The sequence below is a fragment of the Suillus clintonianus genome (genome assembly GCF_016758775.1).
Source record: "Suillus clintonianus strain FC179 chromosome Unknown DEU56scaffold_7, whole genome shotgun sequence".
NCBI lineage: Eukaryota > Fungi > Basidiomycota > Agaricomycetes > Boletales > Suillaceae > Suillus > Suillus clintonianus.
In genome coordinates, this window is record NW_024539231.1 from 317,919 (window position 1) to 344,592 (window position 26,674).

General features: G+C 49.5%; 8 protein-coding genes across 8 annotated transcripts; 5 read left to right on the forward strand and 3 right to left on the reverse strand.

Moving 5' to 3' along the window:
* Positions 1-362: 362 nt before the first annotated feature.
* On the forward strand, positions 363-1,062 carry DEU56DRAFT_727318 (uncharacterized protein; the record flags this gene model as incomplete). Its single annotated transcript, XM_041347975.1, has 2 exons — positions 363-722; positions 772-1,062. 2 exons carry the CDS (start codon positions 363-365, stop codon positions 1,060-1,062), a joined length of 651 nt encoding a protein of 216 aa, XP_041213420.1.
* Positions 1,063-1,923: 861 nt separating this feature from the next.
* Positions 1,924-3,542, forward strand: DEU56DRAFT_727656 (uncharacterized protein; the record flags this gene model as incomplete). The annotated part of the gene is made up of 5 exons (XM_041348000.1): positions 1,924-2,260; positions 2,320-2,516; positions 2,574-2,763; positions 2,812-2,886; positions 2,944-3,542. 5 exons carry the CDS (start codon positions 1,924-1,926, stop codon positions 3,540-3,542), a joined length of 1,398 nt encoding a protein of 465 aa, XP_041213421.1.
* Positions 3,543-5,201: 1,659 nt separating this feature from the next.
* On the forward strand, positions 5,202-11,788 carry DEU56DRAFT_752086 (uncharacterized protein; the record flags this gene model as incomplete). The annotated part of the gene is made up of 8 exons (XM_041349605.1): positions 5,202-5,327; positions 5,377-5,623; positions 5,678-5,888; positions 6,012-6,084; positions 6,190-6,300; positions 6,378-8,002; positions 8,054-10,733; positions 10,781-11,788. The coding sequence occupies 8 exons, from the start codon at positions 5,202-5,204 to the stop codon at positions 11,786-11,788; spliced, it is 6,081 nt and encodes a 2,026-aa protein (XP_041213422.1).
* A 672-nt stretch (positions 11,789-12,460) lies between these two features.
* DEU56DRAFT_516324 (uncharacterized protein) lies at positions 12,461-14,611 on the reverse strand. The gene is made up of 4 exons (XM_041346596.1): positions 13,675-14,611; positions 13,175-13,621; positions 13,040-13,121; positions 12,461-12,984 (listed from the first exon to the last, which is right to left on the reverse strand). The coding sequence occupies exons 1-4, from the start codon at positions 14,557-14,559 to the stop codon at positions 12,701-12,703; spliced, it is 1,698 nt and encodes a 565-aa protein (XP_041213423.1). The 5' UTR covers positions 14,560-14,611; the 3' UTR covers positions 12,461-12,700.
* Positions 14,612-16,990: 2,379 nt separating this feature from the next.
* On the reverse strand, positions 16,991-19,145 carry DEU56DRAFT_776134 (uncharacterized protein). Its single transcript, XM_041351689.1, has 5 exons — positions 19,020-19,145; positions 18,810-18,965; positions 18,426-18,618; positions 17,924-18,371; positions 16,991-17,874 (listed from the first exon to the last, which is right to left on the reverse strand). Exons 1-5 carry the CDS (start codon positions 19,060-19,062, stop codon positions 17,254-17,256), a joined length of 1,461 nt encoding a protein of 486 aa, XP_041213424.1. The 5' UTR covers positions 19,063-19,145; the 3' UTR covers positions 16,991-17,253.
* A 117-nt stretch (positions 19,146-19,262) lies between these two features.
* DEU56DRAFT_879500 (glycoside hydrolase family 3 protein) lies at positions 19,263-22,851 on the forward strand. The gene is made up of 13 exons (XM_041356063.1): positions 19,263-19,608; positions 19,665-19,960; positions 20,064-20,180; positions 20,226-20,296; positions 20,346-20,579; positions 20,630-20,754; positions 20,804-21,380; positions 21,438-21,644; positions 21,693-22,013; positions 22,065-22,095; positions 22,151-22,326; positions 22,377-22,443; positions 22,499-22,851. Exons 1-13 carry the CDS (start codon positions 19,545-19,547, stop codon positions 22,739-22,741), a joined length of 2,529 nt encoding a protein of 842 aa, XP_041213425.1. The 5' UTR covers positions 19,263-19,544; the 3' UTR covers positions 22,742-22,851.
* Positions 22,852-23,114: 263 nt separating this feature from the next.
* On the reverse strand, positions 23,115-24,397 carry DEU56DRAFT_727710 (uncharacterized protein; the record flags this gene model as incomplete). Its single annotated transcript, XM_041348003.1, is given in 5 exon segments — positions 23,115-23,340; positions 23,357-23,737; positions 23,787-23,824; positions 23,881-24,165; positions 24,215-24,397. 5 exon segments carry the CDS (start codon positions 24,395-24,397, stop codon positions 23,115-23,117), a joined length of 1,113 nt encoding a protein of 370 aa, XP_041213426.1.
* Positions 24,398-24,581: 184 nt separating this feature from the next.
* DEU56DRAFT_776159 (uncharacterized protein) lies at positions 24,582-25,917 on the forward strand. The gene is made up of 7 exons (XM_041351690.1): positions 24,582-24,609; positions 24,666-25,140; positions 25,187-25,319; positions 25,376-25,430; positions 25,484-25,537; positions 25,595-25,820; positions 25,877-25,917. The coding sequence occupies exons 2-6, from the start codon at positions 24,890-24,892 to the stop codon at positions 25,768-25,770; spliced, it is 669 nt and encodes a 222-aa protein (XP_041213427.1). The 5' UTR covers positions 24,582-24,609; positions 24,666-24,889; the 3' UTR covers positions 25,771-25,820; positions 25,877-25,917.
* The last annotated feature ends 757 nt before the right edge of the window (positions 25,918-26,674 follow it).

A 26,674-nucleotide genomic window follows, 5' to 3' on the forward strand; every position in this document is an offset into this window, starting at 1 on the left:
TCCCAACACCCCGTCAGACGGAAATGCAGAAATGCGTTAATGTAGCATACTAAGGTGGGATATGCGATAATGTAACATACAGCTGTACATGTAGGATAGATAACGCGCGATAATGTAGCATACAACTGTACATAGGATATAATGTAACATACAACTGTAGGATAGAAAATGCGATAATGTAGCATACATATAATTGCTGAGCGCTGAGCCTCCGAACTTGAATTATAGTGCATGCAAGAACATCAATCTGTATGCGAGAACATCAATCTGTGTACATAATACTATAGCCATTACACCTCACAGCATTACATGTATTACACCTCACTTCTTCAACCACACCTCACATCCAACAACTCGCATCCATGAAACCACCGCCCTCTCCACCACCCTTCATTCTGGCGTCTTCCACCAACTTGAAGAAGCCATCTTCAAGTTCAGGTGCCAAAACAGTGGGATACCACCGCTTCACTATGTCAGGTCTTGCGGCTTTGTATACTTCTACTTTCGCACCAGGTTTCAGCAATAATGAGCGGCAAGCTGCTGCACGAGCTCTGCTTAGGCACGATGCTCATATCGACGGTACCCACTACCAGACGAGGAGAGCGGGGGGTCTTCACCCATCCTACCTCGGCTTCAATCAGCCAACTGACGTGAACGAGGCAGAGCGGACCCTGACTCACAGCGAGCTGGGCGAGGCAGCCCTCCAGGATGTCTTTGATGCGGTCAGTTGTTTCTACCTTTCTTTTTCTTAAACCTCACGATATTTCTCAGATCACTATGCAAGACCGTCTTGATGGTGGAATATCAATTCTGATTCGATGCGCTGGCAGTGAAGCGACTCCGAATATCTCGCCCGAACAATTTCCCATCGATGTCTATATCACGCCCCGCGAGCTGCAAGAATCACAGCAGAGAATTGGCGGAGATGTTGCTGTCTTGGTGCAAGCATTTGCGCAGGAATTCGTGGTACCTCATCTCCAGCGCTTTACGGCTCGTTGTGCTGTTGAAAACGTGAAACCCCCAAGGCACTGTAAGTACTTCACTATTTATTTCATTATTTAATTGCTAATGAAGCTCTCAAGTCGCAGCAACTCATATCAGTGCCAGTGGTCCACCACATCTCCCTCCACCCACAGTGGCCACAGGCGCTCGCATCCAGTGCTCGGCGCAAGCCTCCAAAGCCTTCTCCCCGCTACCTTCTTCGGACTCCGCAGCTCTTCGGCATGGAGCAGAATTGGCTCGTGGATCAGGGAACAAAGCCACGCCATCGACACCACGCTCCGAGATACGTCAACGTCGTCCGGCCGATATATTTGCCAAGCCTAGCCCACTTGCAGCGGTACCAAAATATGAAGGACTCGCTTGTGATCCTTCAGTCTTCGAGGCACCGTTGATCAGTATTGGGCCACGCACGGATGCCGCTCTTGATCATTTGAGATTGGGTGACGAAAACTTGCCAAGGCTCCGTTCTTTGATCAGCAGTGTTCGCAGTAGTAGATGGGAGGCTATACTGAGGTCTCCAGCATGGGACCTCAACTACGAAAATGCTTCCATTTTAGCTAACGCTCTCCTTGTAGACTTACAAGTGGGTATGAAGGCCGTCAACCCTGAGGTCGCTAATTTGGAGGTTAGTGATCTTCCATTCTGCGAATTTTTTCAAGTTGATCTGATTAATGTTTGTGCATAGCACCGATCATCGGTGCTTACCACGATCCTGAAACTTCTCGGCATTTTGGTTTTTTTGTGTGCGCTTTACCTTTTTGGTCTTTTATTACTGTAGATCTTAAATGTTGGTTTGTTAGTATGCAATAATGTGTCATTTCGTCCCGATCATGGACTTCAAACAAACATGGACCTGGTGCGTTAAATAGTTGAGAAAATATTTGACCATTGTTTGTTGACTCGTCTCTGCTGGTTCTCCTGATGGTCACCCAATCCTTTTATGCTAAGAAGCGTGTAAGCGGCGCAAAGCATATTCAGCCACCCACACGTCAACGTGCCAAGGTCGTGCTCAGCAAAGAGGCTCGCGCTGCTCTCAGACTTGACCGACGTGCAAAGTCCCTTCGATTCAAGGATTCTTTAGACGATGCTTGGAAGCAGCTGGACGACGCTACCAAAACCATCGCTACTACCCACCATAAAAGTATCCGGCGTGTTCAAAATGATTTGTACGTGGGTCGGGGGCTTCTCCGCTCGAAACGCTCAAAGCCGAATCTATGGAATGCGTTTTGCTGGAAGAAGAACCAGGATAGAGAGAACGGTGAGTTCATTTATTTATCACACACTTCATCGTGCGCACCGCTCAATTTTTTTTTGTAGAAGCCCACGGTAAAGCTGCACTCCAATCACTCGTGCATGATCACAAGGCTGAGTACCTTGCCCTCTCGAGGGAGGAGCAAGACGAACTGCTTGCCGAGTTCACTGAATGGAAGGAGACGAAGACTACCGGTATTCGTACCTCAACGAAGTCGAAGATAAACGACATCACACAGACCTTAAAGGCGGTCGAAAACGAGGTACGTTCTTAGTCGATTTTGATTGAATTTCTCTCACACGACCCCCCTAAATTTTAGCTCATCAGTCTGCATTGTCGTACGGGTGCAGAGTCTATTCTCTACACTACACGTGGCTCTACCGATCTTCCCCTTCGAGGTATCGCATTTTCCACCGACGGTGTCGAAAATTTTATGGGTACCGTCATGGGCATTGATAACCAAGACTTAGTCAGTAAAATGGAGGGTTTTGCAGTACAAGGCATGCAAGGTGAGTGTCTGCCTACTAGTATCGTGTTCTCTGTCTAATTACATTCAGGTTCTGCCAAAAACCACAAGAAGCGCGTCTCCGACAAACGTTCAGAAATCCGGGAAATTATCAACAGAAAACTTCGTGAGTATTTGATTCTTCTGACTTTGTGACAATGGTCTGACTAAATTCAATATATAGAAGAGGCTACTGGTGACCCCAGCGCGAAGATGCAATGGACTCATTATTTCCGCAACGTCGTTCAGCGGTACCAGGTCATTGTGGAAGGCTGGCCCGAGAACATTCCTTTCGCAAACCTGAGCCAAGCGTCGAGCGCACTTGCAGACCTCGAAATGCTTTGGCGCAAGTGGGACACTAACAAAACATACTGGAAGGCCTTGACCGACGAGGAGTTTGCGGAATACCGCAAGGAACGCAACGACAAGCTCGAGAGCGGCGAAATAGTTGATCGTCGTCGCCGTCCGAGATCTGACAGAGGAAAGAAACGGAATAATACAGACACGAGGAAGTCCACTGCCTCCCGTGAGCAGCACACGAGCGCGGGGATCAGTGACAACAGCAGTATGGAGGAAGACGAGCCAGCTACATCATCTTGTGATGTTGCTGCTGCTGCTTCTGCTTTGGCTTCTCCAGACGAGTCTCTTACTATTCCACAGCCCTCAGACGGTGCTTCTGGTTCATTCACTGACAGTTTTGACCCTCCCCCATTTGATTATGATGCCGCGCTGTCTGAGTTAGATAGATTGTATGGCCCTGTGCAGTTGAGCTCATTGTTGTAGGGATGGAGGCCTCGGCCTCATTTACCTATGTTCGTTTTCATTCAACCATTGTTTGCTGACGTAGTAGCATGAATATAGTGTGTTTTCGACATTAAAATATATTTTAGTGCGCAGTTCTCAAGTCCCTACAGACATACCCTGGTCTATCCACCATGAGAGCAGAGCGTTGGTGGGTGCGAGACGAGATTGGGAGCCGGTGGGATGGTTGGGAACTGTGAGGACGATAAGGCAATGACTCTGTGGGCGTAGGCGAGTAGCTGAGAGCGGAGCATTGGTGGGTGCGAGACCAGATATCTGAATAGTGCGATCCCCAAGTGATGACTCTGTGGGCATAGGTGAGTAGCTGAGAGCGGAGCGTTGGTGGGTGAATATCTGAATAGTGCGATCCCTAAGTGATGACTCTGTGGGCGTAGGTGAGTAGCCGAGACTAGAGCGTTGGTGGGTGAATATCTGAATAGTGCGATCCCTAAGTGATGACTCTGTGGGCGTAGGTGAGTAGCCGAGACTAGAGCGTTGGTGGGTGCACAGACCACTTGGGCAGGGGTTGTAGAGGGCGGTGGTGGGCAAGGATAACAAGGTGGGAGGCAGGTTGGTGCAAGCAGCGTGCTGGGACAGGTGTTGTAGAGTGGGATGGGAGGCAGAATGCTGCAAGCAACGTGCTGGGGGCGCAGAGACGACTGCGGTGCTGGGATTTTGGGTGAGGCAGATGAAGCAGATGTTGTAGAGGGCAGTGGTGGCCTTGGGCAGATGTTGTAGAGGGCAGTGGCCAGGCTATAGAGGCGGCAGCGATTGCCTGCAGTGAGCAGCCTGCTATGTGGTCGGGATAAGGGAAAGGTCGTGGGAACCCGACAAATCAACCTCTATGACGAAAATAGGCACATTGCGGGAAGTGCCGGATTGAGCGCGGCGGCGGTATACGTTCCTGGGGCGGGGCGCCAGCTTACTTAAACATTAGTACTAGGCTTTGGTGGTGGTAGAGATACAAGGTGATTTGGGGCACGGTTTAATACTGGTGTCTGGATATTACTACATCCTAGCCTAATTATAGTTGACGAGGCACGTTATCGTTCAGCCTAGTAAGGCTTCCTAATTGGGCTACCCAGGTGGAAGATATGGTTGTTTGCCATGCTCCAGTGACTACCGTGACGGTGTGTCACATACCAAGTTGTGCGCACGTGACTCGTCCACACAGTGGACTAATTCCACACTGAGTGCTCAGGCCACAGAAGGCAGGAACACTCTTCTTCTCTTGTCAACTACCATGTCTCTCGGAAAAGACGCCGACGCTTTCAAACGAGTCCTTCATCGTCAAGATTATACTTCATGGCACTCGCAGCCCGCACCACTTAACTCTGTACCAGCACCAGCACCCGCACCAGCTGCAGCACCTGCATCTGCATCCACGTCTGAGTCAACGCCAAGCACCAAAAAGAAACGACCAAAGACGAGCACGTCTTCAATGCTTGCACATTCGCAAGCGTTCTGACTTCAATCCCTCTCTAGATATCGTCTATTCACAACCGGCGGACACGGGAACTGGTACTAATGTAAATACCCAGCTAGTATATGCGATTGACCATCTGAAGGTATCGTGTTTTCCGTGTCGTTCGACCACTGCGCTTGCTGAGATCGAGATTTACGTAGTCGACGCATAATCCCATGCGTCTTCAAGATATAGCCATAGTCACGAATACGCCGCTAGAGACCGATATGGTCCTGCTGGAGAAATTCAAGGCGCACGATCGCATTCTCTGGGATCCTAAGACTGACCTGTACTCATATCGGGTATGTTTGTATGATGGGCTCACTAGAGGTGTACTAACGTGTGATATAGCATGAGTTCAGCTTTCGAAATAAAGTTGCACTCCTTACAGAAATACAGCGGCAGACGCGCAAAGGCGGTGGGATTCCTGTTCGTGCGCTGAAGGAGTCTTGGAAAGAGGCACCGCAAGCTATCGAGGAGCTAGAGAAGGAGGGGGAGGTGCTTGTAACGCGGACGGTGAAGGACGGTCAGCTGCGAATGGTGTTTTGGAACGAAATAAAACCGGATGACGAGAGTGGGGGGAAGCAAGTAGAGAAAGGTGAGTTTTAGCTATGATAACATCCATATATCCCCTACTGATCGTTTCTCGCAGAATTCTTCGATTTGTGGCATTCGCTCAAGGTGCCGAACGATGTTGACCTTCTCAAAGCGCTGCATGCTGGCACGAGTCTCGAGCTATCTCCTTCCATTTGTTGTCTGACAGGCATCTACAGAGGGTCTCCAGGCTACTGCGGAAGAAACGCCGATACCAAAAGCACCGTCGAATTTGAAGAAGAAGGGAAAGCGCTCAGCACCGCGACAACGTCAAGCCAAGATTACCAACACTCATTTGAAGGGAGAAATCGATCTTTCACGAGATTACGAGAGGAAATGATCTTTTTCGTTAATACGTTCATATCTTGTTCCTCCCTTATGTCGCGTTGTAGAGAAGCTTTAAAAATCGCAGAGGCCGGCGGGTGTACTTTTCGTTCTTTGATACAGTCCAACGGTACTTGGTCGGTATCATAATGATTGACCGTTACGGTGGCAATATCCAATAATATTAATATTTCCAATGATAATTTAACTCTCCCTGGATCCATACCCTCTGTCACATTTGTGCAGTTCCATCGGCAGCCTACGACAAAATCGTTACTTTCAAGTTATCGTAGAGACGAGCGTGCCGAAATCTGTTACCTAGAGATAGCCAACATTGACTCGGATCTCGGGTGGAAGGTACGTTATGTCAAAGCATCACACATCCTCCAGTTAATGGTTTAGTTGAAGCACATAAGCATCATTGTACGATACAGCACATGTCTCGTCAACAACAGGATGCAGATTCCAATCCCCGGTTCAGACAAAGGTCAAACACCACAGCTTTCGCACCGTTTGCGTGGCGGCGCAAAGCCGACACCGTATCTACCACCATCCCACCTCAGACACAGCCGTTGACCTTCGATGCCCTTGTCGAGGCGTTGACTCCCCCTGCAGTTCCAAGTCTCGCCCATGCACGCTCTTTAGCTACTCTAATGGCATCGCAATCACCCCTGCCTCGACCATCCGTGCTGAACCCAGTATGGGCTGCACTCTGCGGTCATGATTCGCCTTCTTCATTGCAGGCGGCAGGATATGAAATCATGGCCACATTCTGGGAGAAATTTGACGGCCACCTGGGTACAGCAGATATCCTTCAGTATTTCTCGCTATTCTTGCACACCGTCTGGGCTGCCGATGTAGGAGAACCTCGACTACGGGCTCTACGGGCTCTCACAAGAGGGGGAACCGAAGTCATTGGTATTGAAATCCCATTACTTAGCTTGCTCAGAACATGGACAGAAGGCGCCTTTGATGCCTACATGTCGGGCGATGCTGCCGATTCTATTGACCGTGCAGAACGAGAACGACACATTGAGCTTTTAGCTACCTTCCTATCTTCCGTACTGGAGCAACCAGAATCCGCGGCTCGTGTATCTGAAGGTGACCTTGCCAGTGCGCTTCAGTTCTATGCTGGTCTTCTTGGTCGGGCGTTGACAGTACCTCCCCTGAGTCCTGCTGCTGATCCGGTACCTTCACCGCCTCTCGCAGCTCACGCTGATCAACCCATCGGCGTAAAAACAACTGTTGGGATACACAGACGCCATCCATCATCCATATCAATCCGTTCCATCTCATCTCCAAACTTGCCTTCTCGAAAGCACCCCGCAGAGTTAATGGTCGTTATCTATCTGGACCACCTTAGTTCGCAACTCAAAGCACTCGCACCCAAATTCTTAACGCTCATTCTTCCTGTCCTCTTGCGCGCGCAGGCCTTCTTTGCGTCTCCTTTACCCCGTGTATCCATAATGACAAGTCGCACTCATACGCCAGCTAGCTTAGAGGACAGGATTCAAAAATCTTTGAACGTGTTGTTTTCCGGACCATATGGCAGTTCGTGCATGGCAATACTCAAACGACACCTTCTTCCTCCTACCGAGGCTGGGAAGGACCTTCATATCGCTCCAATCGTCGCTCTTGGCGCACACAGGACACTGAGAAACATCATCCGCCAAGGACTATGTACAAAAATGGCTCGCGCATACATTTGCAGACTGACTTCCGTCTCATACACCGCTTCAGGAGCTCCCGGACAAAAGGATCTTGAGAAAGATCTTATGGAGCGCGCATGGTCGAAGGATGATATTTCTGGATGGGATCACACAAGGCTCACAAGATTGCTCTGCAAATCGGTTGAAGCTTGGGTCAGATTCACTCCGTCGGATAACGTGGAGGATTATGACATGGAGAAGGACAAGATCATGGACGAAGCGGCATGTACCATGAGAGATATATTTCAGGAGTTTGATGAGAGGGAGGATGGCGTCGATATGGACGACGAAGAAGCGAGCGTTGCAGGAGCGACCCTCCGCCAACTTGTCAGTTTTGTTCGTCCGATCAGGTGTGTTGCTTTTTTTACGAGCAGACGCATACATTGAAACTAATTTTGCAGGACCATGGATGGACCTCTGATCCTACCGCTAGACCAGCCCGCCGAAGCCCCCACGCCATTCCTACGCACGCTTTCATCCTTGTTAGCCCGAGATCATTCAACCTACATGATCCCGTTGCTGTCAACCACACTCTTCTTTATTGCGGACCATCTTACCGATGCAGATACTGCCAAACTCCCAAGCATGATGTTTGAACAACATGACCTCTCACCTGCATCACCAGATTGGTTGAAGAGCTGGGAGGACATTCTTTCAAATCCCACTCTATTTGCTCCTACGCGAGCGCTAACGCGGTTGGAAATCATGAAGGCATTACGATCCGTCTACGACTCTCTCAAGGACATGCATAGCTACAGGAGGTCCCTGGCAGACCTAGTCTTCAAGTTTTGTCGGATGCAGGCAGAAAATCCGCAGGAAGACATGACATTCGACAGCAGCGTGGCATGGAAGATATTAGGCGATGAAGTAGTCCTTCGTGCAGCAGAGGAACATACTGCACCAGCGTCAGCGGCCCCATCTTCAGAATCCGAGGCTCCGACTCTCTTTGCACCTTTGCGGGAAATGATAGACCTTTTGATAGCTGTTGCTGTCGAAGGAGTCCAAGAGGATGACGATGACTCTGGATGTGCCAACATGTCTGGCACCCCAGCATCACCTGCATTTTCCTCCAGCAGTGCTTCTGCTGCCGCAACTCCTATTCTCTCACGAAAGCAGTCAGAGCATCGCAGCGGAAATGCTAGAGACAGAGATTCAAATATGCCCTCAGTCATGTCAATTCTCTCATTCGTTGCGGGTTCCCGCTCCCAGTCCCAGCACTCTCAAGAAAATGAGAGTACCCTCGTGCCATTGGTCGCTTCCCCTGTATCAGAGCCAATATTGCCTCGTGCAGCTGTAGCAGTGGTGTCGTTGGTTTCGATATTCAGCCAACTCGCATTCACTCCTCACGCACTACTGCAGCATAACGTCGTTTTGGCAGGCCAGATATTCGATACTTTGGTTCAGCTCATTGGTGAAGCAAAATCCCCCCGCACTCGCCTCACAGTTCTCCAGTTCACCATGAGAATCCGTGCCGACAGAGATCATCGCCTTTATTTCGTTGACGCCCATCATGACCCGGATGGCAATACCACGACCTTGGCATCGCTGATAGGTCGGATACAAGAACCATCGCTTTATGGACAGCCGCAGCAGTCAGAAGATGAGAGGACTAGCTCTGGTGACCTGAACAACGATGACTCTCATGTGCGCAAACCGCAGCCTCGAGGTACGCAAGAGCGCGATGGGAGACGAGCATCTCGTGGAAGGGGAATCAGACCCAATCAATCAGCAGGCAGCCGCAGTCGATCGAGAGCACCCTTGCCAACGCCATCGCCCAGTGCAAATCAAGCAAAATCACGAGAGACCCTTTGGCAAGTTCCCGAATCTCTCCCGTTCACTTCCATAGACCCAGACAATCCAAGCGAGGGCATTTTTTCATATGATCCAGCAGCCGAGTCTATTGGTGTCATACACATGGACTCTTATTTGTCTGCCGTCCTCGACCTGCTAGAGAAAGAGAGAAATTGGGAAATTTTCTCTTACGTGCTCTGTCATCTTCCCGTCCAACTCGCAAACAAACACCTGTTTTGCGGCCCCAAGTGTCGCGAGGTGATCGCGAGATTGCTTACCACCATCTGTTCGGGATTGGCAAGTGGTCAATTAGCCTCCAATATTGATCGCTGGCCTCTCGGTCTCAAACCTCGCGATGCTCATGGATTGGCATTCCACACACTCACCGTCCTCGTCAGCTATCGGCGGTGCTTCGACTTGCCGTTGCGACACGTTATTGTCGATGTGCTTCGAGAAGGGTTGGATAGTCAGCCAACGACCATCATCTGCTGTCTGCAGACTTTGTCATTATGTGCCTTTGAGCTTCTGTCTTCGCTCAAGAGGTCCCTGCCATCAATCTTGGAGAAGCTCTCGCAGATCATGTCAAATCCAGACATGGCTGTTCACATTCTCAGTTTCCTCTCCATCGTTGGCTCAATCCGCGCGCTACATGCTAATCTTCGGGAAGAAGACTTCAAAATGGTGTTTGGTGTTGCGTTGCAATACCTTCAGCATCACAATCGTCCTGGTGCAACGCCCACAATTTCGTGGGCAATGTCCCAGCATGTTCGAACGATTTCGTTCTACGTGGTATATGTCTGGTTTTTGGCAGTCAAACTTCCTCATCGTCCTCGACATATCTCATATATCACTCGCCAGTTGCTACTAGCGAACGAGGGGAAGGATGACATTGACGAACCCACCGAGGTATGCTTCGACTGGCTGGCGCGATATGCGTACGCCAGCGCCGATCCACGACCCGCTCGTTCGACGCTGAGTGAGATTGTGATGAATCCCAGTAACCTGGCATCTCCGGACCCTGCTGTCAGTGAAAAGACGTGGCTTTTGGGTAATTCTGTCGTCACCATCCGCTCTCTGGCCCGCCTCGGTTGGATTGAAGTTCTATCTCGCCGCCCTTCTGGGTTAACTAGGTTCCTCTGCAAGCTGGAAAACATACCCTTAGTTGGACCGGGTGATGTCGATCCTGATATGGTTTCTGTGGCTGCGGGTATGATGATGGAGCGCGATATTCCACGCCCTGAACGCCCCGATGCGGGCGCTGATCAATCACTAGAAACGAATCCTCGCAGTGTAAGCCGGAACTCTCGTTCACAAACTAATGGGCTCATCCATTCTAGGACTCGATCAAAACCGTCGTCGAAGGGGATGATGGTGGAACTGCACCACCAGCACCAGATCCAATCACTGGCTACGTGTGGAGTAACACTGCTCCCTCCCAACGTCGAAAATATGTTGCTGTCGATCCCGCTTTCTTCGCCCTCCAACTTTCCCCCTACCCTGATAGGATGAACCAACCCGCTAGCCAGCGGATGGTCGATCCAGCGTTACTTCCGGCTCTCTTCCGGTCGTTGGACCAGATTCCCGTGATTGACACCCATAAAGTGGGAATCATGTACGTTGCACCTGGCCAGACTCATGAGCTTGATATTCTACGAAACACCCATGGGTCGCCTGCGTACACAAGGTTCCTCGAGGGCATTGGCAGACTCATCAATCTTCGAGGTCAAGTCGACGTTTATGCGGGTGGCCTCAGCCCGGACGAAGACGGTGAATACGCCTATGCATGGTGGGATGACATAGGTCAAGTCCTTTACCACACCGCTACGATGATGCCGTCCAAACCTGACGACGAGTACTGCGTCGACAAAAAACGTCATATTGGGAATGACTACGTCCGAATCGTGTGGAATGACTCTGGAATTCCCTATCGGTTCGACACACTTGCCACTCAGTTCCAATTTGTGAACATTGTCGTCGAACCACATTCCCTTGGCGCAATCGCTGCCTTTTCCAACAACATCCACGAAAACGAGTATTTCAAGGTCACTATCCAACGTGCCCCTGGCATGAGTGACTTTACGCCTGTCGGTGACTTCAAGCTCATATCGGCGGAACAGCTCCCTTTGTTGGTCAGGCAACTCAGCTTACTGGCGGATTGTTTTGCGTCTGTGTTTGAACGCACAGAACGAGACACCAAGGAAGTCGAGGTGATCACCAACTGGCGTGCTCGACTCCAAAAGATTATGGTGTTCAAGAGGGAGAAAATGCCACCCCTGCAGATTGGGGATGAAATCGAGGGAGTAATCGGGCAGGAGGCCTATCGCAACTTCACAGCTACATTCTAGCCTTTGAATGTGTTTGCGGTTCTACGCGGGATATTTTACGTTGGGTATCTCTTCTCTACAATTCACTCATCTTTGTTCAAGTTGATCTCCGTACTTCACGTCATGGTATGTTACTTGTATTGTTCACCACTTCTATCATGGATTACGTAGTGTAAGGTTGATTCACAGTCACTATCATTTTGCGACTGGAAGGAGCCAATAACTCGCATGTCATCCAATGCATCTGATGACCTATGAATGGCTTTGCGAAGACATATATAGCATGTGGCACAAGAATACACATGCGCTGTTGAAGCTGAGCTGACTTATCATGACATTCAAACAAAGGACGAGCGAGCAGGTAATGAACTTGATCAAAGGAGATTGTCATTCAATACAAAAATGCGCAGAACAGTAAGGGAAGCAGGTAATGTAGATAGATATCAAGCATAATTAGCAAATCGAACACCCAACGAGGTCAATAGGTTCTCTGGAGCAGGTTGAGACTCGTCTCGCTGGGTTATTCTAGCAGAACATCGCGCTTCCCGGCGATAACACGAGCCATTTTGAAAAGGTCAGTGGTGAGTGTCGTGAAGTCGTCTTGTCCTCATGGCGTCATAAGAGTTTTCTTGGATGTCGTGCAATGGTGATTAGCATTGTCTGTCGTGAGTGTCGTGAAATGGTCTACGTCTGAGAGCGTCGTAGCGCCTTTCGTGATCTGGCTTGAGTGTCGCGAAGTCGTGTTGTTTGATAGCGTCGTGGCGTAAGTGTCATGAAACGATGGTTTCCTAACAGCATCGTATTGTGCTCATCGGCTTGTGGCCCGTGAACATGGTGGGCTATCGTACGTAGTGTGATATTGTTAGGGGGTGGTTCTTGGGCGCTGTGGTGAGTAATGAAGCGGCGACGGGCGGGCGTAAGATGTCAGAGGTCTTAGACCGAGGCAATGGTGGTGGTGGTGGCGGTGGTAGCTGGAATCGTGGCTACGATTGCATTCGTTCGCTGGCGAAGCGACGCAATGCGGGCCTTTGTGCGTGAGCCAGGCTCTAACACTAAAACAGCATCAGCTATAGGAGGGAGCGGCGATCCTGGCGACGTTTGGTGGTTGCCAGCTAGTGTTGAGGTGAGCCCCAGCCCCGCCATGGCAGCAACCCAGCCGTCCATTAGGACTGCCTGGTCGGCGCGAATCTGCTCGCAGACTTGCGCAAGGTGGCCAACTAGTAGCAATGAAATCAATAAGCGATTTTGTTGACGTCACGAGAAATAACTGACCAATCCTGTTGGCGTGCCGCCGAAGGCGAGAACGCACGATGCTGTCGCAGGCTGCGTTCGATCGAGAAGCTCTGTGTTTGCGCTAATAAAACATGATGAGTGACATACTTAATCTAGTGATTAACACGTCCGTACCTTTTGCGGCTTGAGCTTATGCGGACGGGGCTTCTCAGGCTGGGGGTATTGAAGTGCTGTAGGAGGGGGAGGTACAAGTCGACTGGCGTATTTCGTGACCAGTATCAGAGGCTTTAGCCAGGAGGCAGCGGCCTTCGTCTTTTGACCTAGCGCGTGAGTGGGGTAGGTAGATCCAGTAAGAAAAGCATTGGTGTCAGCGGGGTGGGCGGATCCAGTAAGAGAGGTGTTAGCGATAGCGGGGTGGGCGGATCCGGTAAGAGAGGTGTTAGCGTTAGCGGGATCAGTAAATCCAGGAAGAGCAGGGTTAGTATTCGTAGACTTCATTTTGTCGACCAAAGCAAGTCGCCAAAGGTTAGCCGGACGAGAGGGAGGATTTTTTATCAGATTAGCTGTCATAGCGTAGTTGTCCTGTGACTGTGCAGCACGTTCTGGTTCTGGTTCCTCAGCCTATAGAGATTAAAACGTTAGGCAACGGAGAGTTTAGGAATGATTCTTCGTACCTCGTGGAAGGTCCGTTGGTCGCCAGACGACTCGGCCTCTTTGGTGTTCGAGGTATCGTCAGCGAAGGTGTTCTTCGAGTCGTCTTTGTCGTCGCGGGCTATGACGGTAGTATCAGATGTGAACGATAAGCGGGAACAATTGGCGAGATCTGGCAACTCGATGATGGAGATGTCGGAAGGTATTGATAGGAATACAGGTGATAAAGGTGTCGGCAAATCGAAGATAGTGATGTCACCAGGCGTTGTTAAATCGAGTACAGGTGTCGAGGTAGTTGACAAGTCCACGGTGGTAGTGATGTCGCTAGGTGTTGTTGAATCGATTACAGGTGTCGAAGTGGTTGGCAAATCCATGGTGGTAGTGATGTCGCTAGGCGCTGTTGAATCTAGTACAGGTGTCGAGGCAGTTGGCAAATCCATGGTGGTAGTGATGTTGTAAGGCGTTGTTGATTTGAATACAGGTGACGAAGAAGTTGATAAATTGATCATAATGGTATTACAAGGCGTTGGGTCGAGTACAGGTGACGATAAGATTGGCTGAAATGGTAGAAATGGAGGCTGGACTGGAACTAGTGATGCTGAATTCACGGGCGGGCAACGGCTCGTGGTGTCTTGACGTCGTAACGCTGGGCAATCGGTGTCGGTAAGGGTCTCGTCGGTGGAGGGTGCACCGATCTCGCCGCTGAGGAACTTTGCAGCAGTCCTATGGGCGGCGAGAACGAGAATGACCGTCGATACGCAGGTCGACACGACGATTTGACCGGCGGTGACCTTCTTGTCGCGTCCAGATAGAACCTGAGGACGGACGACGGTGTCTCTAAAGAAGTACACCGATATGAGGCCCGTAATGGCCAAGCGCGAAGTAACTTGACAAGTGGTAGAAATCATGATGGTGAATATCGTTATGAGATGTATGCGTATACGGCGTGCAGCTGGAAAGATATTCGACGGCGGGCGATTCCAAGATATCCCGCGAAATAAATATATTGTTTGTGCGTGCTTGCCAACTTGATCATCAAACAACCAACGCGAAAGTCACGTGTTTGTAAAATCAACATACAGTCAATCATAAGAGGGGGAAGAGCGAAGATTATTAAAGTAACATGAGAGTCTCAGTAGATCACCTCGTAACTGATGCGAGGTGGGACGACGACGATAAAAAATACATGGAAGCTTACCCCTCCATAGACAATTTCTCCTGTCCCACCACCACACTCGAGCCTCTGTTGTTGATAGCCCCTTGTATCCCTGGCGTAGTAGAGTGCTAAACCGTCAGCCTCGTTACCGCATGTACAATGTATAGCTGCAGCTGCTTCTGTGTCCATCTCATGGGAAATATCAAATCTATTAAACAGGGTGAATATCGATCATGTCGAACGCTTACATCTTCCTCGCGACAAGGCAGCTAAATCGACGATTCATCTAGAGATTCCTACAAGAAGCAGGCTGAACTTCCGATACCGTGGTTCGAGCGGTACCTGGCGTACTGATTGTGGTGCATTTGCAGATTGAGTGCTGAAATTTGAAAAGCAGGGAACCGACCAATTGGCGCCGATGAAGGGCAGACGATGGGCTCGCAGGAGTAGCTGCTTGATGAGGCGCGCGGTGCGTATCAGTGTTCCAAAAGTCCTCGCCCTGTATTCATGTCAAACTTGCAAGAACTTAGGAGCAAAAAAAGCAAGGATTACTGACACATTTTGCCAAGCCTCTCTTGTTGGGCTGCTACTTGGATACCAGATGCACTTCAAACATCTAACGACACAAATGAGAAAAGGGTCTGGTTGTTCACAGCAGCCTGACGCACATATCTCGGTCAGACTGTACGTCCCTGGCAAAAAAAAAGAGATGCAGTATTCATATATAGAAGTGCAGATGATTCGCCTTGAGCTTCACGTCGCGATTATAGTCATTATCCGCAATCTGAATGACAACCAAAACCCGCTTTAGAAAAGACGTTGACAATGAATAACCACACTCGCACTCACATGATCATCGTCCGCCTGTCTGCTCCCAGGCTCCAACATCAAGGGAAATACAGAGGGCATACACCGCAAGCTCCTCCCCGTCAATCGACTGATGCAGAGAAGATGCATGTACCATCCTTGGATCAACACAACGACATCACTGTCTCTTCATATCCTTTAATCTCGAATAGCAGCTCGCTGTCCCCCAACCACACATGTATTACCTTGTCCATCCCATTGCTTGTGACATGCTGCCCTTCCTGATGTCCCACAACCGTAGTCTCCCGTCTATGCTTTCACTCACGATCCTTGTTTCATCCGAACACATTGCGACTGGACCAACCGGTCCTCCACGACTATTCGAAGCATCCCCACCGGCTCTCCATCTCAACAAATTGAACCATCGCCTGACGTGCTCATTATATTTCAACTGGTGCCCAAACGTGCAAGGCTCCAAATGACATTGGAATGATCTTGAATGACGCAATCCAGTGTCAAGCTCCCTGGTGGACGTTTTGGCGTTGGCTTCTTCCTCGATGTGGTTCGAGTACTGTGATCGACGAAGTAGGTCCGATCATGTGGTGAAATGTGCCATTCGCATCCGGAAACGAGTTGTTCGTGGTGATCTATTTGTGAGATCCTCGCTCCTGGCGGCGATCCTGGCATGAGTGTGAAATCTTGATATCGCATTTGATCATCTCACACTGCCACCATTGAGTTCATGGTGGCCGTTTAAGATAATAGAATGCCAGGAAGAAGCTCTTCATTCCCGCTTGCTTCTCGTTGAGTAAGTCGGTAGGCATCACAATGTGGTGACTCCCCTTCCCAAAGTGCATCCTGGTGGTGCTGTGCACCATAACGTGGCAGGTCCTTCTCGTCCGATGAGGTCTACCAACCACCGGTGGGTCCCACACCGCCCCTCATCCTCCATCTCGCCGTTTTGTAAATGTGCTTGACTCGGCCTTTTCGCATGGTATGTAGTCAGCTGTGCATATTGTATTTTCAGGCGTCTTTTGAACTACATGTCGATATATAGAAGGAACGGCTGTCTTGAAATCTTCCTTCTAATGGCAGCGATTAGCCTCCGACACTAAAGAACGACGAGTCCAGCGTTGGATACGATGAGGGCAGATTGTCGCAGACTAGACTGAACGTTTCCCGTTGCAAGTCCACAGAGTGACAGACGAGTTGCGCAGTTTACACAACTTGGAATAGTTTTCAAAGTCCGCGTCATTCTTTAGGCCTTAAGCAGCGCGCATATGCAGCCTGGAAAGACTACATACGTACTTCTCGGTTTGTCTTGCATTTGGATGGCCGTCAGGCATAGACTAAGCTAAGCTTATCACGCGACTATGTTTACAAATTCATAGGATGAAATTCATCAAGGAAACGTGAGCTACAATCAATTCAATCAATAAGAGCTACCCTGCTATCAATAACGGTCCTAAACAATGCTGGATGTCAGCTGCAGTGAGTACGGTTCCTGGACTCCATGCTTCACCCGAAAGTGAGGGAAGAACGAGCTGCTATGAGATGTGAATACGGAAACAAATCTTGGTCAAGTGGGCGGAAATTATGGGGCTGTTAGGTGAGTTTACCGACAGGCAAAGACTCGTCACTATGAGGGCTGTTGCTGGGCATATTGCTGTTGGTAGTACTGGGCGTAATTCGCTGCATAATCCTGTGAGCCGTAACCTGGGTAGCCTTGCTGGCCCCACTGCGCGCTGTACCCAGGAGCGCTGTAGCCACTGTAGGCTTGTGGTGGGCGGTAACCTTGGTTTTGCGGAGGGTTGTTGGATTGCCAGGACTCTGGTCGGCGCCAAGGAGGAATGCTGGACCCGCCTGCAGTGATATCATGACCAGCACTGGGGCCACCCCACGAGCTCTTGGCTGTATCGCCGCCTGTGCCTCTGCCACTCTCGCCAAGCTCTGCCATCAGGCTAGCGTACTCAGAGTCGAACCCTCCCTTGTTCATAGGAGGGGGGCTGCCCATAGCGATTGCGTTGGGGTCCTTGTTAACGGTACAGTCGCGCGCCATGTGGCCTGCACTACCACAGACACGACAGATGATGTTAGCTGTGAAGTTGCGCTGTTCTGGACAGTCATATTTTCGGTGACCAAGACCGCCACAATTCTGACAAATCTGGTTTTCGTCGTCACGTAAGGTACCGTTCAATGCTGCGAGCTCGCGAAGCTGATTGCGCTTGTGGTCATTCTGACCCTCAGGAGTAGAGGCAGCCTGAAGAAACTTTCAGCAAATGGTCGATGATACAAACTAGGGATCTTACTGTTTCAATGACCCTATTGATCATCTTTACGCATGCTGCAACTTTCTCTTCAGAATCAGCAAGAACCAGACAGTGGAGATCTTCTTCTGCGTCGTCAGCGTACTGGTCAGGACGAGCTTTGCCTTCCTTGACGCTTCCTTTGCCACGAATACTAATTTTGGCACCACTTTCCCTCTCCATCTTCTTCAAACTATTGCCACGAGGACCGACAAGAAGACCGAAGAAATTAATTTCCGGAAATTCCTTGACAGGTATATAGACTTTTTCGGATGGACGTTGGGAACGCTTTTGCTGGTGATATTCGACAGGAGGGCGGAAGTTGGGGTCATTCTTCATAGCACGATCGACGAGGCGGATTCGTTCGTCTTCCAGCTTTTTGCGATAGCGGACCTCGCGGGTGTTAGTACGGCGACCGTGGCCGTCATAGGTGGGAGGGGGCGAAGGTGACCTAATACCAGAATGAGCATATGTCCCTGAAGACGTCAAACCATCATCTACTTACCGCTCACGCTCGGGCGGGATAAAATCGTTCAATCGCAGCTTGCGATTGATTTCTTCCAACCGAAGGTGAATTGCATAATTGTCGAGTTGTGCCTGGGAAACGCCGGCAGCAGAGATGGCAGTAGGTAAACCAGGGATGTCCGTCTTTGCTTCTCCCCAGCGGCTGCGCCTTTTGCGAGCACCATTAGCGTCAGCTGTGGGTAAGTGAAAAGCACATAGTATCAGGGTTAGTAACACAGTCAGTTAGTAATTAGTAAGGTTGTAACAGCAATCGCAACAGACGAGCTGCCAGGATCGCCAGCAAATCTCACAGGACCTGCTATAGAGAAATGCTTGGCAAGGAAGCACGACTTGGGAAGTCGGTGTTCAAGGATGATGGGCTTACCTTGGGAATTGGTGGGGGTTTCCTCCCTCCCCCTCCTCGAGTCTTGGTCTTGATTGGACTGTTTTGGATAGGCAGAGGGAGATGGTTGGGCAAGCTGTGGGCGCGCAGTTTCTTCTGCAGGTGCTGGTCCAAAACGACGACGGGTGCCCAGCGGAACTGAATAAACATTTATCAGCAAATGTAAGGTTTTGTCGCAAAAATGGGACCGACCTTCATTCGTCCCAGTCACCTCGCGAGTAGCAGGCCTCCACATTTTTAAAACCGGGATGTCAACAACAAAAATCTCGAGAGCGTGACGGCGAGTGCAACGAATTGGAAGGTGAGCAAGAAGTAAATCAATCTCCGAACCCTGTCTCCAGTTGTTTATGGACTCCGCTCAAAATGAGCTTGCTGACAAATCAGCTCTGCTGAACAATACTACTACTTAGCAGTACTGCTTCAGTCATGCATAATGAATGCTATGTTCGACTGTATGATGATCCTAAAATCTTACGCATCAGCCTTCTAGTTCGTCAATTCTATCATCGAGGGCCTCTATATGATCTGCGGAACAAGCCCGGTGCCAGTGCGATCATGACACGCAACCGTACCGTGGTCCGTAGCTATGATGCGGTATTGCCAATCGTCAGCAGCCTCGTGGCTCAAATAATTAAGTACAAAGTGCTAGCACACAGTTCATAAAATGTCCCAGCTGTTGAATTTTGTAGGTCCTTTCGCTCGTTTGTTCCACAAAACATGACGCGTTCAGCCCACCTACCCAAGCTACTGTCGCTGTTGTGTATATTTCCCTGTGCTCTAGGTGCGCCGGCCTTGGCCCGCCCCCAACTCCAGGGCTTAATTTTAACGTTCATTTAGCTGGCTCGTTTTCGTCGGCAACAACTTCATCCAATTCTTCGTCAAGTGATACAATAAGCTTCACTACAACTTTCGCACCCGCCAACATCCCAGCCGCGTCCACTACAGCCGGTGTCGTCACTATTCCACTCTCTAACTATTCATTCATTCCCTACCCTACACCTACTCTCAACCCTCGCCCCCCGGTTTTCCCCGCAACCGATCCTTTGAACCCTCCCAATGTCAGCAGCGATCCGCACATTGTGCCCGATTTTGCGCCTGCGTGGGCCGCTGCCTACCAGAAGGCCAAGAACCATGTGAGTGCAATAATTTTGGTCGTCTTGCCAATTTCATCATGAATTTTGTAACACTTCCCATAATCACCGATGCCGGCACGTGCTGAATATACTTTCTACCCAGATATTAGATTATACCATGGAGGAAAAAGTCAGCATCACCACTGGAGTCGGTTTGGGGAATGGCTTCTGCATTGGTAACACCCCACCCAATAAGAACTTCCCTGGTTTGTGTCTTGAGGTGCATAGCTTGAATTTATGAAATATTTGTCTGATGATGAGCCAGGACTCACCTCTCGCCGTCAATTATGTAGACTTTGCGACTGTGTTTCCAGCTGGCATTCAGGTAGCGTCCACGTAAATCACCGACAACTCCCCAACGTAATATTTCTGATATGTATCACAGCTGGAATCGTGCTTTAATGCGTGCTCGTGGCCTGGCTTTGGGTCAAGAGTTCAAGGGCAAGGGCGTCAACATTGCCAATGGCCCAATGATGAATATGGGACGCATCCCTCAAGGTGGCCGCAATTGGGAGGGTTTCGGTGCCGACCCTTTCCTGGCCGGCGAGTCTGCGTATGAGACAGTTTTAGGCCTGCAACACGGCGGAGTACAATCCTGCGTCAAGCACTTCATAAACAAGTTCGTTTCCCGTTACACCAATTTGCGCTTGTTCTTATCTGTCCCTCTAGTGAACAGGAGCATTTTCGAGGTATAGAATCCTCAAATGTTGATGACCGGACTCAACATGAGATTTACGCGCACCCGTTCCTGCGCAGCGTCATGGCTGGTGTTTCAGCCGTCATGTGCAGCTACAGTAAGCTCCAATCATGTCCTATACCATTTGCATCATTTGAGGTCTACAGACCTCATCAACGAAACCTACGCATGCAACAACGACAAGATGCTCAATGACATCTTGAAGCGGGAGTACGGTTTCCAAGGCTTCATTCTATCTGACTGGTGGGCGACAATGTCGACCCTCTCTGCTGTTGCAGGGCTTGACATGACTATGCCCGGTGATATCAGTGGTGACTCTGGCAACTCCTACTTCGGGGGCAACCTCACGGAATATGTGAACGACGGATATATCAGCATGGCTCGCCTGGACGATATGGCAACGCGTATCATTGCTGCTTGGTACTACCTTCACCAAGACGAGGACTATCCTGCAACAAACTTCAACTTATTCAATCCGAATGATGAAGTGAACAACAAGCATGTAAACGTGCAGTCGGATCATTACAAGCTTGTGAGGGAGATTGGCGCGGCCGGGACGGTACTTTTGAAAAATAAAGACGGCGCACTGCCATTGAACAAACCCAAGAACTTGGTATTGATCGGAAGTGATGCGGGTCCAGGCAAATCTGGCCCGAACGAGTTTACACAGCAGATTGGTGGCGGCGGTAGTGATGGCATTCTTGCCATGGGCTGGGGATCTGGGTATGTTCGTTCTCAGATATACTTGTATTGTTCCTGAACAAGGTTGGCGCCGCATAGGACTGGTTACTTCCCTTACCTTATTTCGCCTCTTGAGGGTATCCAGGAGCGTGCTCGCCAGGATGGCAGCAGCGTGTTCTGGGACTTTGACGACTGGAACACTGTTCTCGCTGGTAGCATGGCGTTTGGTCAGGCCGTCGCTCTGGTTTTCACCAACTCGGACTCTGGCGAGGGTTATCTTACTGTTGATGGCAACGAGGGCGATCGGTACGTCTCTCACATCTTCAGGTGATGGTGATCTTCATTCCCTGCCAGTAACAACCTCACTGCCTGGAACAACGGTGATGACCTTATCCTTGCTGTCGCCGCGCAGAACAACAATACAATAGTTGTCGTAAACAGCGTCGGCCCGCTCATTTTGGAGCCCTGGATTGAGCACCCTAACATCACTGCCGTCGTCTGGGCCGGCATCCAAGGCCAGGAAGCAGGCAATTCTATTGCTGATGTACTTTATGGCGCATACAACCCTTCTGGAAGACTGCCTTATACCATTGCCAAGGATCTTGCTGATTATCCCGCACAACTCATCACTAATGGTTCTGGAACCGACATTGTGACAATCGATTATACGGAGGGGTACGTACACTCGGCCAAGGCCGTTCTGGATTGATTTTACGATCTCTGTAGGTTATTCATCGATTATCGCCACTTTGATCAAGTGAGATACCCGAATCTGCTTTGTGCTTTCGCGTCTTGAATAAGGGGAACTACAGGCCAATATCACGCCGCGCTTCGAGTTTGGCTTCGGCTTGAGCTACACCACGTTCTCGTACTCCGACCTGGGCGTGACTACTATTCAGTCATCAAACGTTGATCAGGCAGATTTGATCACTGCGTGGGAGAACGGGGAGGCGTCGCCCATCGCCGAAGGGTCTTCTACTGCGCTCTGGTGAGATTTTCACCACCAATGACAGATCTGCAGGCTGATGCCGCTCCCAGGCTCCATGAGCCCGCATTCAAGGTCACTTTCAAGGTCACTAACACTGGAACTCTGTCCGGGACTGAGGTTTGTGAAACCTGTTACTTTAGCCGCACTTAACCCTGCGCTCAACTTCGAATAGATTCCTCAGCTCTACGTCCACCACCCGTCTTCCGCCGGCGAACCTCCTTCGGTTCTGAAGGGATTTACAAATGTTGAAATCGGACCGTACAATACGAAGCATGTCTCGATCACACTCTCCCGCTACGAACTGTCTGTCTGGGACGTCATTGCTCAAGGCTGGTGCAAACCTGACGGCCAGATCTCGTTTTCTATTGGCGCAAGCAGCAGGGACTTTAGGTTGTGGGGTGTTATCCCTGCTTGAGTTTGTTATTTATGCTCGAGATGCTTTTGACTTGGCGCATTGAACAGGTTTTGGCGAATCTACGTCGCACAAGTCGTTCTAGAATGCAGGATGGGTCAAATATCATTGCCGATGTGTCAACTTTAAGTTTCAAGCAAAACGCGGTTTGGCGTGGTTGCGTGCATGCACGAAGGCCACTAGTCACCTGACGTCATTGTAAGGTTGTGCGTAAGAGCCTAGAAGGAACCACAGCTTAACGGATGAATTCAATGCATCAGACGATGTGCAGTCGAGTGTGCAGCGTGAAGTCAGCGCGACATCCATTCTACAGATGCGAGGACTTGAGAGCAAAAAACTCGTGCATTGTAGGAGACTGGTTACAAAGAAGTCCATTCTATGACAGCGAGGTATGCGTTGAGGGAATCCTGCGTACTAAGTACTGAATGCGACGGGCCCAGTGGACTATTAAATTAAAAAGAGATCTCTCATCATCATGAGCCACCCGGGAACGTAATTTCCATTTGCTGAGGTCTTGACGCAGAACCTGGAATCGAGAAAAAACATCGTCCATGTTCGGACGTTGTGCTGGATCGGAGTGCATCATATCCATTGCCAGACCGCTCAAGAATTCCACACCTGAGTAGCGCTATTGTGTCCAAATCAGAGTATGAAAAATGAGAAGCGCTGCTGCACTTTACGTCGAGAAATGTTTCTTGGATAGCATGCCCAAGATACCAAACATCAGTTGGGAAAGGGTTCCAAGGTTTGGTGTAGGCTTCCGCGAACTCTGGCACTCCTTTATCTCCACCGTATATGGGTATTTCCAGTGGATTGGCATTGGACACATCATATTTGCGGGAGATGCCAAAGTCTATGTAATAGTATCGCGGCGGAGACTGCGTGCGTGTGCGGTGCCTGGCCACGCGTTTGAAGTCCTCAGACATGTATTCGTCGCTTGGATGCCATGCGTCTATGAACATGCTGCCATCCATCAGTATGTTTAGCTGCATGCAGTCCCTTTGCCCAGGCGATGAGACCAAGTCACTCGAGCGGCTATGATACGTACCGGTGAGCGACGTGATGTCTGTGCATGAAACGCAGCCCCTTCAAAAGAAAGAGGAAAGATGAGTCACGAAGGGTTAGTCAATCAAGACCTTTACCTCAAAGAGCTGATGAATGCAGTCTACAACTTCTCCGACAGTATCAAAATAGGGATCCGTAGCATCTCGAAGTAACGGCATAACAATTATCGCAAGATGATTGCCGCCGGGTACCTCCAAAACATCGTAAATTGGCACGCAATGGTTGGCTGGATCTTCGCTGAGAGGGGAGCTACAGAAATAGCGACCGATTTCTATCTCATATGGATGTCGCGATACGTCTATACGTTTGAGTGATACGCGAGCGTCGTCTTGAGTGCGCCGTGCATCTAGCAAAGAATAATGCTAAAGGACGCATGGCAGATGATCAAAATTGGTTTATGGAAGCACCTACTCGTGGCATGATTCCATCCTCGCAATTTATGTCAACTTTGTTGGTGTTCGTCCAAGAGGGCACCCAATCCGGACTATAGCGACTTCGTAACTTGTAGCCCTTGTCTTTGAGGAAATTATAGTGGTCCCTCCACCAAATCTCAAATTCAGAAAGATGGGAATGAGCAGCGGAGGTTGAGTCCATCCTATGAAAACTGCTTGAGCTGTGGTGTCAACTAAGGGTACCCTTACATAAACGTTTTCAGAACAAATATGGACCTACAAGCAACTTTGTAATTCGGACCCCGGCACTTCGCGGACTTCAACTTCCTAGTTAGAACGTTTTGTGGACCACAAGTCACTTAGCGGCTTATCTCACCGGCAGGCAAAGCACAACCAATGATTCATATCCAGTATGTATCTGCAAAGTACCCCGCGATAGGAAACTGTTACCCGAACAAGTTCTATGATAGCATCTCATCGATATCGAGGATGGTATGATTTTTGGTCGACAAGGCTCGAACTATACAGTAACTTTCGTCCACCACTGGCACTGCCAGTTGCCATATTGCCATAATCTCCTTGTAAACGAAACAGGTTTATTGTATACAATCGCTTGCATATAAGCCTTTGTACACAACCTAAAGCAATCAGCGCTACCACTGGCAGCTCCCGTCATTTTTAGTAGTCCTCACCAATGGATCCTCCGACCATCACGATACCGATAGCCACGCCCGTAGATCCTACGAGCAAATCTTCGAACTCACCCACTACTATAGCCAAGTTGCTGAAGGGCCGGACAAATTACGAAAAGGGCTCGCACTATCTACAATTATCTCTGGCAACCTTGAACGAGCTCGCCAGCTTGTCAGCACACGAGCGCCTTTCAGCAAGTCAAAAAGCTTCCTGCGCTGAAGCTTACAGGAGTGGTAGGATCCTATCTGAAGAGTAGGCTTTTCACCCAGCAAAAAGACCTCACTAATCATTCTCGCAGGACGATAAAAATCAGAAACCAACTGTTGACGCAAAAGAAATCTTTTCGCAAATTTCTTGTCAACCTTTTCGTCCGCGAGTCAAAGACCAAGCACTTTTATAAAATCTCATATCGGAATTATTCGTCTATCAGAGTAAGTCGACTAACCGCATGGCAGATCCTTAGAATTGCAGTTGAATAGCGACACAGAGAACTTCAGATGACCTGAATAGACTATTGTTGTCAGAAATTGATACTATCTTAAGTATGTCAGCAATTTCCTATTGCTAACTTCAATTTGTTGGCTAACTTAATCAGGGAACCTCGGGGAGTCCGCGCAATGCAACGAGTCTGTTACTGAGGAGGGTCCAGGTGTGTGTTATCACATCCTATGGTGAAACACTATCGTTGATCAAGACGATCTTTCAGGTCGGTGTGAAGGTTCTTACTCTGCCCCCATATCTCACATACAGCGGATTAGCCGAAGATCTGTCTCCGAACGAAAACATGCAAGACATAAATGTGAATGTAAACACCGAACAAGAAGCACAAGAGGCCTTTGCGATGCTCGATCGACTTGGAATTACGTTCTCCAGAGAGGATGATGATGATGATGGTGATGATGATGATGACGACGACGATGATGGTGAAACAAGTGGGTTTCTAAATTGTCACCCATGATATCCCTTGACAAGCTTCTTGATTTCTCAGTCAGACCCTCAACCTCACAAAGTATACCGCCGTCTCCTAGCCGCAGTTGCACAATCAATATTTATATCAACCAAAGCGTGGTGTCTTTTGATTCAGAATCGACAGGAACAACATTGAACATCGGGGTGAATGGTGGTTTGTTGTGTTCGCTGCCAATGTTACCTCGCAATGTTTAATGATGATAATAGGGGCTGGTTCTTCATCTCGTTGGCCTCCTGATACCAATCAGCCACCGTCTCAATCAGAATGATTTGCAGGTTGTAGCGCGGATGTGCTCGCAGGGCTAAAAAGTCGCGACGATGGTGATGAGCGCGGGCCCCGCAATTACGTCTGTACTTCCAGTTGAAGATTCATATTTTACAAAGAGTTACAGCATAAATTCAAACTCCGGCAATGATGTATCACACAGGTTCTACTCCGTGAGGCTATGTATAACAGTGTTGTTCAATGTTGGGCATGTATTCTCGAGGAGCGGCAACTAATCATCGCGATTGATCAGATTTGAGGTGGCACTTTGTGCTGAAAGGTCCACGTAATGACATTGTCCTGCCAAGAGGAAAGTGTGCTACTGATGTGCCGCATGATGACATTGCGATCCGCTCCTTGTTCCATGGCTACTTGTGAGTATGACTGTTCTCCAATGACGCGAGAGAAAGCTTGAGAAACACTGTGAGTTTGTCTTTCGTGCACTGAGCGGCACTCATTCAATTACACTGTAGTTGAACTTTGGGCGACGCATGAGATTTTGATGTCTTCGAGACTTGGCGTCTTTCGCGAGCAACAATTCAACTTTCCTGC